Here is a 14,740-nt window from a genome sequence, read left to right as displayed (position 1 = left end):
TGTAGCAACATAACGCAAATTATTTAAGTGCAATATGGGAGGTTATGACAGAATGGTAATATTACCTAGGGAAATGTAACCCAATATAGAGAGATGAAAGGAGGAGGTGGTGGAAGTCGAGCTGAATCTTGAGGATAAATGTTACCTAGAGAATGGGAAGATCATTCCATGCAGAGGGAACAACAGTGTGACTGGGGAATCACAAATGGCTCAGAGGACAGGTGGTGCAAGGGATGGTCCAGTACTACACTCTCTGAATTATCCTGAAACTCTCACAAAATAACTACACAGTGAATTTCTGGAATCAAGAAAGTACCCTTCCTTATCTCATGCACCCTCCCCCTCTTTTTCCTTCAGTTTTGTCAGACCTCAAAGCATTTTAAATAACGGTGGTGGGCGTGGGAGGAGGTCAACCTCGAAAATCCTTATAAGAGTTTTGTTAGCTACTTGCCATAGGTAATCCAAACCCCCTCATCAAATACAACCGCTTTAATGTAAAGGCCATTTTTCATCGATCATTTCTGCGGTAGCTTATCAGGTGAATCTTGTATAGACTCATCTCATGCACACAGAAAACCAGACTAAGTCAACAAACGCTTATTAAGCAACTGCTATGCTTTCATATCTTTTTTCCCTCCTGTAACAAAAGGCTAATCTTGCAAATATACACTACCAGGGTAGCTGTTTGGACTAATTAGAACAAATAGAGACAAGGCGAGGGTTCCGTTCTGGCGAAACTAGGGCGACAGGTTTTTCGTGGGTTTTCATTGGGGAGATAGAGAAAAGAAAAGAATACGGGAGATGGTTCGAAAGTAGTGGTGTAAACAGTTATGCCTCGGGGGCCAAAACGAAAGTGCAGACCCGCTGGGGGAAAGTTTCCAGGCTGGAATGAAAATGTCCTTTGTTCACTGAGCAATCTCCTTTCAATTTCGTTCCTCCCTCCGTTGTCACCTAACAATTTCTGCTTCACCATTGTCAAGGGGTACTCAGGTCGTCCCACATTCATCCCAGCCATCAGAGTCAAATCTACATCTTTTTTATACACTAAACCTCTGGCCTAAATGTGGTACAGCAGACAGCCGGGGAAATGAGTCGAGCTTTCAACTTTCACGTAAACATTTCAAATACAAAGCACTAGCAGCCTACCTGGACCCGCCACCCAAGAACTACAATACCCAGAACGCACTGCTTGCCCTTCCGCCTTCTCCCGCTGCAGTATCTCGCTTGATCTCTAGCAGTAGTCACATGACATGTTTCCTGTCAAGATGGCGGATAATCTCCCTTCGGAGTTTGATGTGATCGTAATAGGGACGGGTATGTGTGGCTCTGGTACTCCTCGGACAAAGTGTAGGAAGTGTGTCTCGTTCTTACCTTTTCTGTCAGCAGCAAGGGTTGGCGAGAAATGCCGGGGGTCGAGCATGGGAGGAAGGTCGGAAAGGAAGTGAGGTAGTCGAGTCAGCGCGGGACTTCGCAGCTCCAGGGAGGGGCTTGGACCCGCGGTGCTTATCGCCATTTGAGTAGGGGTCGTCGATCTGGTCGATGCCGGTTGCTGAGGTTGGTTGCTGCGGATGATTCCTGTAATTTCCTTAGAGGGAGGTGGGTTTGCAGAGTCATGAGAATGGAGGGTCGCGATGTTATCAATGGAGACGCCTTTGGCATGACATTATGATTTCCTCCTTGCTGATTTCTGTCCCCCATCATTTTGTCTCGCCATTTCATAGGATTTTTTTCATAATTTATGTAATCTTAGGGTGCAGTGCAGTTAGGATACAGTGTAATCCTCAGTTTTTCGAGAAAGATGCTCGGTTGCCCGTGTTCGTATTAATTTACTAGGGCGAGTTAACGGGTTCTTTCCTATTGTGTTGAGAAACCTAGAGAATTGTATTTTGTTGGGGTAGCCATTATTCCTGCCTTATGGTGCTGTAAGAAAGCATTTTGCTTTCCACCACCCATTTACCTACTCGCAAGTAAATAAGCTGAGAAGCTTCTGGGAGTTCCAGTTCAGGTGTGTGACCATACCTTCCCCTTGTTTTCCCACCGATTATTCTCCATGTTTTGGGGAGAGCCAAAAACCCCTCTACAATTTCTAGTTGACAAATTTAAGGTACAACACGTGGAAGAAAACATTTGTCCCCAGTTGGCATTTTGTTTCTCTTAATAGTGTAAAGGGTGGATTTTAGATGGGGTGAAATATTTCTCCTGTCTACACAGTGTGGCAGGCTGAAGAAGCTCTGGTGGATAAGACCCTGTCCATTGTGTTAATGAATTCGGTTTGTTTTCTTTTCAAACAGTAGGAGGAGCCATATTTCTAGAGTGGGAGTAAAAATAATAGTTATCTGTTTTCTAATGCTTATTATTTGTTAATGGATGTGCTAAGCACCTTACAAGCTACATGTAATCCTTACAACAATCTTGTCAAAGCACGTGTTCGCTACACTTTTCAGAAGAGGAAAAGAAGGCTTGGAAAGGTTGCAGTTTGCTTAAGACCGCACAGCTGGTAAATTTCCAAAGGCCCATTCCATCCCAGAAGGCGAATCAGTGGTTCTGACCCTCAGAGTTAACCCATATTAATAGAAATAATTGGGAAAACTTGGTAGACCTTGCTTGGCCACTGACTAGCTGTGTGAATTAACTGGTTTGGGCTAGGCAATTATCTGAGCCTCAGTTTCCTTGTTTTTAAAATATAGACTGGGCAAACTAGATACCTTTTCAGGTGTTGTCTAACCAAAACTTCTCTTAACTCTTGTTGCACTTGGGTAATTGTTCTCAGAACAGCAAGGACATGTTTTTTCCCAGCCTGAAAACTGAACGGCTGCAGATAAGCTGGCTAGCAGTTGTGAAGAGATGTTGGATGAGAGCTGGAAGGAGCTGTAGACTATTCAGTCTTTACCATCTATCCTAAAACTGAGGACAACATACATTCTAGAAAAGTTGGTATACTATACTTGAGTTCTATATTACTGCCTTTCTTGTTACCTAGGAAGTTGGGGTGTTTTTAAATATTTAAAAAATCATTAAGAGCTTTTTCTTAATCTGGATTCAAATTTTAATTGATGAGTGCTAATTCTTCCTTTTTTCTTTTGAGAAGGCTGGAAGACAGTTTTATTTAGCAAGGAGAAAGTATACTTTGAGAGGGAGAGTGGACAGCTTGAGAGGTCAGGACCAGCCACTAATTCTTATTAAATGCTGTTAATTCATACAATAAATATTTTGCCTTCTCATTCAGTTCATAATATGGACTACATCCATCCTTTCAGAGACTGTTATGACAGAGGTAGGAAGATAATGGTGTGTGATCCAGAAAATTGCATCAGAAGGCATCTGGTGTATTTGGAAAAAAGTTCATTTTAGATTCATTCCAATGAGAATAATGTTATTTCTCAAAGTCTGGGAAGAACTTACTTGAAATTAATCTTGAAAGTTAAGTTATTCGTATCACTTAACAGTGAACATGTTCCGAATTTATTAAGCACATTGCTTAAATTTATGATACAGGCTTTGTTTCTAGGCATGTCAAAGTGGAAAAATTGGATAAAAGTCATTTCCCAAATAAGTTATTCCAATAATTCCAATCATTACTTGCTTGGAATTACTTTTAATGTGTTTGGAATATTTCTCTTCTGAAATAAGTTTGCTGAAAGTAGCCTTTAAAATGTGCTTGATTTACTAAATGTACTAGCTGAGTAAATCATAGGAAAAGCAGTGTTTCATAGATTGTTTTATTATCAAAAGCAGGTATTGTGCATGTATCAGAAACCTGAAGAAATAGGCTATGAGATGTCTTTCATCTTTTTCTTTCATCAGATTTAGTTCTAGATAAATGTCATCAAGAGACAATTACTTCATCAAGTGAAGTGGATAATATTTTAAATCCCCTTGACCTTAATGAATTTGTATTTTCATTTTTCATAACAAGGTTTTCCTTAAGATCATGTTTTGAAGAGATTATGGGAAAATAAAATCATGTATGTATTTTCTTAGTTTAAGCCCATTTCCTTCTGATTACAAAATTCAGGAAATATCTCTCAGTTACCCAAAGGCAGAGGAATAAGATAAAGTACTTCACTGTGGGAAATACAGAAGAAAATGGAATAAGGAAGGAGGGCCAACTAGAGTCTCAAGGGAGAGGACAAAAATGAATATATGATAAGTTTCTAGAAAGTGACCTTCAGTTTGGGTACACAATTGTCATTTTCAGGACATATTGCCATTTAAAAAGACATTTGAATGATAATTTTGTGGTTGTAGAAGAGTATCATTGGTTTTGGGTTAAAAATCATCCCAGTAACAAAACACCTCATTGGAGATGACTTCCTTGGTATCCTGTGTAATCTGCAATCCGCATCAGAGCTAACAACTCAACAGAAGACTGGGCAAGATGGAAGTTATGAGAACTATGTGATAATATTGTGCTTCTTATTCTTCACAGGGGAATCCGTCAGGCCCTCACTTAGAGCACATATTCATTCTTATTCTAGAAATAATTCTAGCATGCTCAGAGCATATCAGAAACATCCTACTAGAAGATAGAGGGGGTGTTAGTAACCTCTACAAAAGCTGTGGCTGGGAGTTGTCATTAGTCATGTCCTTATATATCCATATATATATGTATCCTGATCCATAAGGGAAAGGGAAGAGACAAACACCTAAAATGCAAACCTACATCAAACAGCACAGTGGTCCAGGACCAGTTAGTGTAGTGACAAGCACTCATTTTTCAGGATATTCTACCCACATTTGCTGAGAACCCAGTCCCTGCCTTGTGAAGTTTACCGTATTGCCTATTCTAGGGAAGTGTTTGGGTTGCCTGATGGTCACATCCTCAGACTGTTCTTAAGCCAGTGTGGGCTTTTCATTGCATTATTGCTTTCAGAGGACCACATAGACATTCAGTCTGTATCCCTTTCCTTTCTAAAGTACATCATACATGTTATGTTTTGGAGTTTGTCCTCTAAGATGGGCTGTGTAGTGAGCTAGCTTAAAGTTTTTCCTCCAGAGGAAAGGCATAGATCCTTTTTGATTTTGCGAACGATTATGGGAAAAGAAATGAGATACCCAGAATAACAAACATGGGGGAAATTACAAGGAGTATTGCTCCTAAATTCTGACTACCTTGCTAGACAGTGCTTAGCACAGCACTGTAATAGATGTGGCAGCATGGCGTAATGGTAATCATTTGACCTTCATGACTTCAGGCAAATTGCATAACCTCGTGGGGCACCAGTTTGTTCATCTAAAGTAATAATTATGTCCCTGGGTCCTTGAGAAAAGGCTAAATTCTGTATAGTCCTTTTAAGAACTTAGTGTTTAATATACTTCAGAAATTTTTCTATCAAAATAGCTCATAAAACACTTTCTTGAAAATGATAAGCTGCTTTTATCAGGAAAGGTATGTAGGTGGCACAGCTCCAACCTTGATGTTGGTCTAGAATTGGAGTGTTAAGGGGACCTTGGCCAGAAGCTCATTGACTATAATGCTCATGATGGTGGTGGAGTAGTTTCACTTCTTTAAACACTGGAGGGTAGTAATGCTGCAGGAGGTGTTGTGAAAACTTATATTTCCCAAAGACCCATTATCCATTTATGCCAGACTCAATGCAAGTGATATCATTAATATATATTATATATGAATATATAATAACATATATATAATTATACATATATTTATATATATATACACACACCAATCATTTAATTCTCTCCCAGGATGCCTGTATGTGATTCTAACATCAGAGGCTATTCATACTTGCTTCACCTTACATCCAGACATCCATACACCTATGGCCTGGAGCAGAGGTTTTTTTCTTTCTTGAATTGCATTATGCCACCTATTTGTTGGTCATGAAATCAGTTCCCACATTAAAAAAAGAATACATTAGATGTAGTAAGGATGAGTATAGTTTTATGAAACACCATTTCATATGTGTGTAATCTCTGTGTAAAACACACATGCACACGTATGCATATTTGGGGGTAGGGGTGGCCGGAGCAAAAAGTTTTAATTTAAAGTCTGGAGAATATTGATTAACTGAATAAAATAGTAGAAATGAAAACGGTGCTTCAGAAGTCCTTTAGTTTTACAAATGCCTTTGCTGTCCATGTATTTTTATTCACTTTGACATGTGTATCTCATTTGAGAGGTGTGGTGCAGTGACTGACACTGTGGCTCTGAAATCAGACAGGGTTTGAGTCACCTCTGCCTCTTATGTCACCTCACACGTGTTCCTTAATGTCTGAGTTTCAATTTGCACATCTCTAAATGAGAATAAACCTCACAGGGCTGTGTTGAGGATTCAATGAAATGATTCCTGTAAAATGCTTAGGAAGTGCTCAAAAATGTAGGTGATTTTTATGGTGCATAACGCCATACTGAAGTGCTTTTATCACCACTGCTATTGCCTGAGTGCTTCCCAGGAATGGCTCATGTTTTCCGTGGAGAGCAGTGAAAAGACTGAGGTGTTGGAGTCATCTTCCTCCTCTTCCCATAGGATGCTGGTGAGAAAGACCTTTGTGTGTCTGTTACTGTTGTTTCTATCAGATTTCTTATCTGGTGGATTACAGGTTTTTCTTGTATTCTGTTTTGTTTGCCAGCTTGCATTATTTGTCATTTGTTTTGCCTTAAGGTTTTGAACAGATTATCTTACTTGGGGCATAATATGAAACTGTTGGTGGAAAAATGCTGAAGGAGCTAAAGATAGCTTACAGTTTTTGCTCTCCTGAAAAATGCTTTGCAGTTCTTTAGGCATTTGTTGATGGAAAAGTATGTATTTTATGCTCTCAATACCTAGAAAAGTAAAGGAGGTACCTAAGTCTGGAGAAGACTCTCTGGGAGAGGCTTACCCTTCTCTGTAAATCATAAGTGTGAGCTAATCCCTGAGAGAAAGCTGCATCTGTTACTTGAGTTCCCTCTGCAGCATCATTTTCATCTCCCATGCCTCATGTCGTTTGCTCATTTTTTCCAGTGTTCTCCTGATGTTTTGAATAACTCAGGCCACATCAATTAAAATCAAATATGGCTGTCACCATCACATTCTCATGTTTAACATAAAATCCCAATGCACAGAAACAGTTATAATTCCATATAATTGACCTGCTACTCATACTAAATCATCTGCTATTCAGTTTCAGCAGAGTGTTTTAACTGAAATGTTAGGTTGTGCCTGCTATGTATATAAATGGGGAAAAATAAGATATTTTGAAACCACCGTCAGTCCCCAGTTTTATTAATACATATGTTAAAAACTCTCAAATTATATGTATTATATACTATTAATGCTATTATATGTGTATTAATATATATATTTTGCATGATAGAGTGATTGGAAACATTTTGGGGATATTTAGTTGTGGCCAACAAACCAGGGATACTTTGAAAGATGGATTTACTGTCTTTCTGTTTTTCTAATCTAACTAAAGGTAAGAAGAAACAATAATTTATCACAGATACTGATTTCTCAAAGCATGATGATGAGAGCTTTCCTGTTATCATATTGAGACTATTTAAAATGTAGTTTGCAAATAGACAGGAGATGAACCCATGGGCAGCTTGGCCAATGTGGTGCTTAGCATAAGTATTTCATCTCATATTGGATTTTACCAAGAATTTAAGTGGATAATGTCATAGTATTTGAATGCTTTGGTTTATATCACATTTAGAAAAGTATGAACATCTACTTTTAATTCTGAGTAGTGTTCTTACATATCTTTTCTTGTCCAGCCCAGTGTCCGTGTTGAGTTTCAATAGCTATTAGTTAATGGCAGTTGTAGCCATTTTATAGTCTTGAAAGGTTTTGGATCATGTATCTTTGTACATTTGTGAAACTAATTTTCTATAGATGAATTTAAAATAATTATCATGGAAAAGTTTACACAAGCTAAAGTTTAGAGAAAATAAGTCTTAACATACAGCCATCAGGCTAATATTAGGAAGATGCTGACTTGTGAGTTCTAATCCTTATTTTTCTATGAACACTTACTTTGGCATAAATTGTTTAAGCCAAATAGATGACAAATAGAGAATTAAATTGTAGTACCTAAAATACACTATTAAATCTAAAAAATATTTTCTAGCCTTTATTATATACTGAGTACTGTGTTACTCCCTTAAAATGTGTTCTCTGACTCTCACAATAACCCTCTCTGTAGTAGGTACGATTACTATCTCCATTTCACAAATGTGTAACGTAAGGCTTAGTGAAATTTGACCTAGGCCAAACTGTTAAGTCCGGAGTTTCTCTGGTTAAAGCTGAGGTATTAGATTGAGCTTGTTAGATTTTTCCAAGTGAAAAAATACCTTATACTATCAAGATTAGATGAGCATGCCCTAGCTTAGCAATTGACAGTTGCTTCATTTTGGGGAGTTACCATTGTTGATGGTAAAGTCCTGATGACAGCAAAGCCTTGTGGTGGTAACTCATTATTACCAGCATCATGGCATCTGTGTCAGCTTGCAGATCTTCTGATGAAAGTGAACTGAATGACCTGGTTGTGTTTATCCCTTAAAACCAGGGTGGGGGGAAAAAGAAATCACTGCCACTAAAGTAATGATAAGGAATGAGATCAGAGAATACAATCATATTTCAAGCAGTAATCTGTTTCTGCAGGAATTATTCATTGATTGATTGCAAGATACTTAATTTCCCAGTGAAATAAAATTGCTTGTTAAAAATGATCTCTAGGCTGTGTATGGGCTGGGCTTAACCATTTTATGTCTTTCTTAAAGTTTTCTTCACTTGCAAATTAAATTTTTGAGATCAAGTATGTACTTGTACTGTTTATGAAGCTTTTCTTTTTTTGGTTGGCTATTTTGGTTCCTACAATCTTCAACAATTGTCAGCCCTTACAGTGGATGCATCCTAATTGACAGTGCTTATGGAGATACCTTTTTCCTTGAAGAGTCCCGTTATTAGTAAATAAAAATGATTAATTTTACTTCTTACGTACATACTACCTTTATGTACGTACTTCCAGACCTTTTCTCACTTTGTGGATCTAGATATATGTATACTTTTCTATATTTATAAGTGTATCTCATTATAGATGCTGTTTTGAAATGTTCTGTTTTTCACTTCATAGTATGTCATGAACATCATTCCATGTCAACCAAATATTCTTCCTCAGTGTCTTCTTTAAAACCTTTATTTGGAGATAATTCTAGACTCACATGCAGTGGTAAGAAATAATACAGGAAGATCCTATGTATGTTTACCCCAGTGGTAGGTAGCAGCTTGCATAACTATAGCATAACCAGGAAATTGACCTTATGCAATGACTTTGTTCAGATTTCACCAGTTTTACATGTACTTATGTGTGTGTGTGTGTTTAGGTCTGCAATTTTATTGCTTGTCGATAGTTGTGGACATCAACACATGTTAATATAGAATAGTTTCATCATAAGAATCTCTCATGGTACCTTTGTATAGCTGCAGACATCATCCTCCTGATCCCATCACTAAGCCCTGGCAACCCCTAATCTGTTCTCCATCTCTATGATTATATCATTTTAATTATTAAATGTCATTTTAAATAGGTGCTAAATAAATATTCTTTGCTATAGATGTCCTGTCATTTATTTGAACAATCTACTTTTGTTGGATATTAAAGGTTTTCAGTTTTTCACTTTTATAAACTAATGCTGTGATGAAACACATTGTACTTAAATCTTTTATACATACTTATTTTCTTAGAATAAATACCTTGAACTGTAATTGTTGGATTGTATTTTTAGAGGGTGGCTCAGTAATGCTTCTGATCTGTATTGATGAATTGCCTTAAGGAAAGGTTGCCAGTGTATAACCTCAATAGCCGAGTATGAGAATGCTTATTTCCTCATATTTTTTCAACATTGGCTATGAATGTCTTATTCTTAGTTACTGTCAACTTCATTGCCAATAATGCTATTCCCTTGTTTGGATTTGTATTTTCAGATCATAAGTGAGGTTGATTATTTTAACCAGTAGATCTACTGGTCACTTATGTTTCTTTTGTAAATTGCTTTTACCCATGTTTATATTGGGCCCTTCATTTTTTTTCTTTTATGAATATGTAATAATTCTTTATGTACAAAATAGTTTCTTTGTCATATGTATTTTCTGTTCACCCTTTATTTTTATGGTGGTTTCTTGTGTGTGAAAATTTGTAATTTTTATGTAGTCAAAACTACCATTTTTTTCTTTTATGGTTACTACCTTTGGAGATTTTCATAAAAAGGCTTACCCTTCAAGATTAAGTCAATATCAAACTCAGGTTCTTTTTCAATATTTTATTTTTGACATTTAAATTTTCATTCACCTGAAATTTACTTTGTTTTAGAGTATGAGGGTTTTTTTTCCTCCTAAATAATTAGCCAGTTATTCTGAAACTGTTGATCTAATAACCTATTCTTACTCCACTGTATCAAAATGCTTCTTTGTTTTTTTACTCTGTGACCAATTTTTGGACTTTCTGTCAATAATCTGAGTGTCTCTTGCACTGTGGTCTCTTTTAAAGTGGTAAGTATAAACTGGGAGTAGATTGGGTCATCGGATCTGTAGGGAAATAACTTTCCCTCTTTGAAATCTCAAAAAACAAAAGGTACTATTTGAATATACAAAAAATGTAACATAGACTCAGAAAAATAGCAAACTAAAAGAAAAAAACAGTGGGAGTATTTGCAACTCATAACAAAGGGCTGATTCCATATAAAGAGTACCTTCAAATTTATATGAAAATATTCAGATCTTTAGATAAGTGGGTAGAGAAGGTAAACAGACAACAGAAGAAAGTCAACAAACTGTTGGGACAATAATTTTTCTTATTAATAGTCAAATGCAAAATAACCTAATGATTAAGAACATTGAATTAAAAGAGTAATAACAAATTTTTGATGAAGTTTTCAGTTGATATGCTGATAATACTATAAATTGGGACACTTTGGCAAAGTAATGATTGTTTGTTCTAAGAATTATAAATATGTTCATTCCCTTATACACAGTAACTCCAGATCTGAGAATTTATTCTGAGAAAATCATCCAACAGAGGTAAAAAGCTTCAAGGGTGACAACATCCATTTTAAAGTAGGTTGTTGCAGTAAAATTTGAAAATAATATAGATGTTGTGTATTAAAGAGCCCTGATATCTCAAAGGAGGCCATCTGAATAGTGGAGTAGGCAGTCTTGAACAGTGTGGCCTAGAATCTGGTCCACAGATTTCCTTTTTGTTATAAAATACCATACATACAAATGAAATATATGTGTATGTGTACATGTATTTTAATTTATTTTAATGAACAATAATAAAATGAATGGCATGTATGTGTGTATGTATGATCCAGCTAAAGAAAAAGAACATTACCATTGTCTTAGAAGCATTCTGTGTACACCACCATCGTCTGTCTCCCCTTGCTTTCCCACAGATGTAACTAGTATGGTAAATTGTATTAAATGTTCTCTTACATTTTTACAGTGTTTTTATCACGTGTGTGTGTCTCTAAACACAATATATTGTTAATTTTACCTGTTTTTGACCCTGTCTAACTTTTGGAATTCTACTGTATGTATTCTTTCTGTGATTGACTTTCTTGTTCATCAGTGTTTTTGAGATTCATCTGTACAGATGCACATAGCTGTAAATCCCTCATGCTTGCTTCCTCACTTGCTGGCTTGCTTTCTCTCTCTTTCACACACACACACACACACACACACACACACACACTGCTATTATATAATATTCTAGGTTTGCAAATCTTCAGCTTAAGTTGGTTGTGACTGTTTACCAAAATAATTGCATTTATTTGCCCTTTGGTTTTGGTTTTAAGTTTTTCAGGCCCCCTCAGAAAATATATATTGTCATAAATACACACATTCATGACAGAATAAGATCATTCTGGACACACCATTCTAAAACTTGTTCATTGAATAATCTTCACTTTACTATCCTAGTAGAGTTTTATCTCATCTAGTATACAGACCATATTTTTTTTATTAAGGTATCATTGATATACACTCTTAAAGGTTTCACATGAAAAACATTGTGGTTACTACAGTCATCCATATTACCAAGTCCCACCACACCATCCATTGTAGTCACTGTCTATCAGCATAGTAAGATGCTGCAGAGTCACTGCTTGTCTTCTCTGTGCTACACTCTCTTCCCTGTGATTTCCCCCTACACCATGTGTGCCAGTTATAATGCCCCTTTTCCCCCCTTATCCCTCTCTTCCCACCCACCCTCCCCCACCCCTCCCCTTTGGTAACTGTTATTCCCTTCTTGGAGTCTGTGAGTCTGCTGCTGTTTTGTTCCTTCAGTTTTGCTTCGTTGTTATACTCCACAAAGGGAAATCATTTGATACTTGTCTTTGTCCGCCTGGCTTATTTCACTGAGCGTAAAACCCTTTAGCTCATTCATGTTGTTGCAAATGGTAGGATTTGTTTTCTTGTTATGGCTGAATAATATTACATTCTGTGTGTGTACTACCTCTTCATTCATCTACTGAGGGACACTTAGGTTGCTTCTTTATCTTGGCTATTGTAAATAGTGCTGTGATAAACATAGGGGTGCATATGTCTTTTTGAATCTGGGATCTTGTTTTCTTTGGATAAATTTCTAGGAGTGGAATTCCTGTGTCAAATGGTATTTCTATTTTTAGTTTTTTGAGGAACCTCCATATTGTTTTCCATAATGGTTGGACTAATTTACATTCCCACCAGCAGTGTGGGACGATTTCCCTTTCTCTGCATCCTTGCCAGCATTTGTTCCTTGTCTTTTCAATGTTGGCCATCCTAACTGGTGTGACATGATATCTCATTGTGGTTTTAATTTGCATTTCCCTGATAATTAGTGATGTGGAGCATCTTTTCATGTGCCTGTTGGCCATCTGAATTTCTTCTTTAGAGAAGTGTCTGTTCATATCCTCCGCCCATTTTTTAATAGGGTAATTTGCTTTTTGGCTGTTGATGCATGTGAATTCTTTACGTATTTTGGATGTTAACCCCTTGTTGAATATGTCATTTATGAATATATTCTCCCATACTGTAGGATGCCTTTTTGTTCTGCTGATGGTGTCCTTTGCTATATAAAAGCTCTTTAGTTTGATGTAGTCCCATTTGTTCATTTTTGCTTTTGTTTCCATTGCCCAAGGAGATGTTTTCAGGAAAAAGTTGATCATGTTTATATTCAAGATATTTTTGCCTCTGTTTTCTTCTAAGAGTTTATGGTTTCATGTCTTACTTTCAGGTCTTTGATCCATTTTGAGTTTACTTTTGTGTATCAAGGAGTTAGACAATAATCCAGTTTCATTCTCTTACTTGTAGCTGTGCAGTTTTGCCAACACCAGTTGTAGAAGAGGCTGTCATTTCCCCGTTGTATATCCATGGTTCCTTTATCATGAATTAATTGACCATATATGCTTGGGTTTGTATCTGGGCTCTCTAGTTGGTTCCATTGATCTATGGGTCTGTTCTTGTGCCAGTACCAAATTGTTTGATTACCGTGGCTTTGTAGTAGAGCTTCAAGTCAGAGAGTGTAATCCCTCAGCTTTATTTTTCCTTCTCAGGATTGCTTTGGCTATTCGCGGTCTTTTGTGGTTCCATAAGAATTTTAGAACTATTTGTTCTAGTTCATTGAAGAATGCTGCTGGTATTTTGATAGAGATTGCATTGAATCTGTAGATTGCATTAGGCAGGATGGCCACTGTGACAATATTAGTTCTTCCTATCCATGAGCATGGGATGTGCTCCATTTATTGGTTTCTTCTTTAATTTCTCTGATGAGTGTCTTGTAGTTTTCAGGGAATAGGTCTTTCACCTTCTTGGTTAGGTTTATTCCTAGGTATTGTATTCATTTTGATGCAATTGTGAATGGAGTTGTTTCCCTGATTTCTCTTTCTGCGAGTTCATTGTTAGTATATAGGAATGCAGCAGATTTCTGTGTATTAATTTTGTATTCTGCAACTTTGCTCAATCCAGTTATTACTTTTGGTAATTCTGGGGTGAATTCTTAAGGATGTTTTATGTATAATATCATGTCATCTGCAAACAGTGACAGTTTAACTTCTTCCTTACCAGTCTGGATGCCATTTATTTCTTTGTGTTGTCTGATTGCCGTGGCGTATACAGAACATATTTAACTTTCCACAATTGCCCACACCAAAATATCCTTTATAGCTGATATGTATGAACTTGTGTCCAGTTCAGTATCATGCATTGCTTCTGCTTGTTACGACGTCCTGTAAGTCTGTTTTATTCTAGCATAGTTTTTTTTTAACATGATGTTTGAGATTTTGAAGAGACTCGGCTAGTGATCTTACAGAATGTTCTATCTTTTGTGGATTTGGCTCCTTTTTCCCTTGTGTTATCTTTTTAATTTTTTAATTTTTTTAATTTTTTTTATTTTGGGATCATTAATCTACAATTACATGAAGGACATTATGTTTACTAGGGTCCCCCCTTCACCAAGTCCCCCCCACGTCCCCATTCACAGTCACTGTCGATCAACATAGTAAGATGCTGTAAAATCACTACTTGTCACCAAGTTCACAGTCACTGTCCTTCAACATAGTAAGACGCTGTAAAATCACTACTTGTCTTCTCTGTGTTGCACAGCCTTCCCCGTGCCCCCCATGCACTATACATGCTAATTGCAATGCCCCCTTTCTTTTCTTCCTGCCCTTATCCCTCCCTTCCCACCCGTCCTCCGCAGTCCCTTTCCCTTTGGTAACTATTAGTCCATTCTTGTATTCTGTGCTTCTGCTGCTGTTTTATTT

The 14,740-nt window shown here is 37.0% G+C and overlaps 1 protein-coding gene across 3 annotated transcripts in view; it reads left to right on the top strand.

Annotated features, from left to right (window-relative positions):
* The first annotated feature begins 1,245 nt into the window (after positions 1-1,245).
* The window catches only part of CHM (CHM Rab escort protein), a 215,684-nt gene continuing 202,189 nt past the window's right edge, over positions 1,246-14,740 (top strand). For all 3 annotated transcript variants that reach the window (XM_037004815.2, XM_037004812.2, XM_037004811.2), the window contains exon 1: positions 1,246-1,314. In XM_037004815.2, the coding sequence (XP_036860710.1) occupies positions 1,251-1,314 (64 nt within the window). In that variant the 5' untranslated portion in view covers positions 1,246-1,250. The remainder of the gene's footprint in view (positions 1,315-14,740) is intronic.

Source organism: Manis javanica, chromosome X (assembly GCF_040802235.1).
Source record: "Manis javanica isolate MJ-LG chromosome X, MJ_LKY, whole genome shotgun sequence".
NCBI classification, from domain to species: domain Eukaryota; kingdom Metazoa; phylum Chordata; class Mammalia; order Pholidota; family Manidae; genus Manis; species Manis javanica.
Note: the sequence above shows the minus strand (reverse complement) of the source record. Positions and strands in the feature narration are given on the sequence as shown.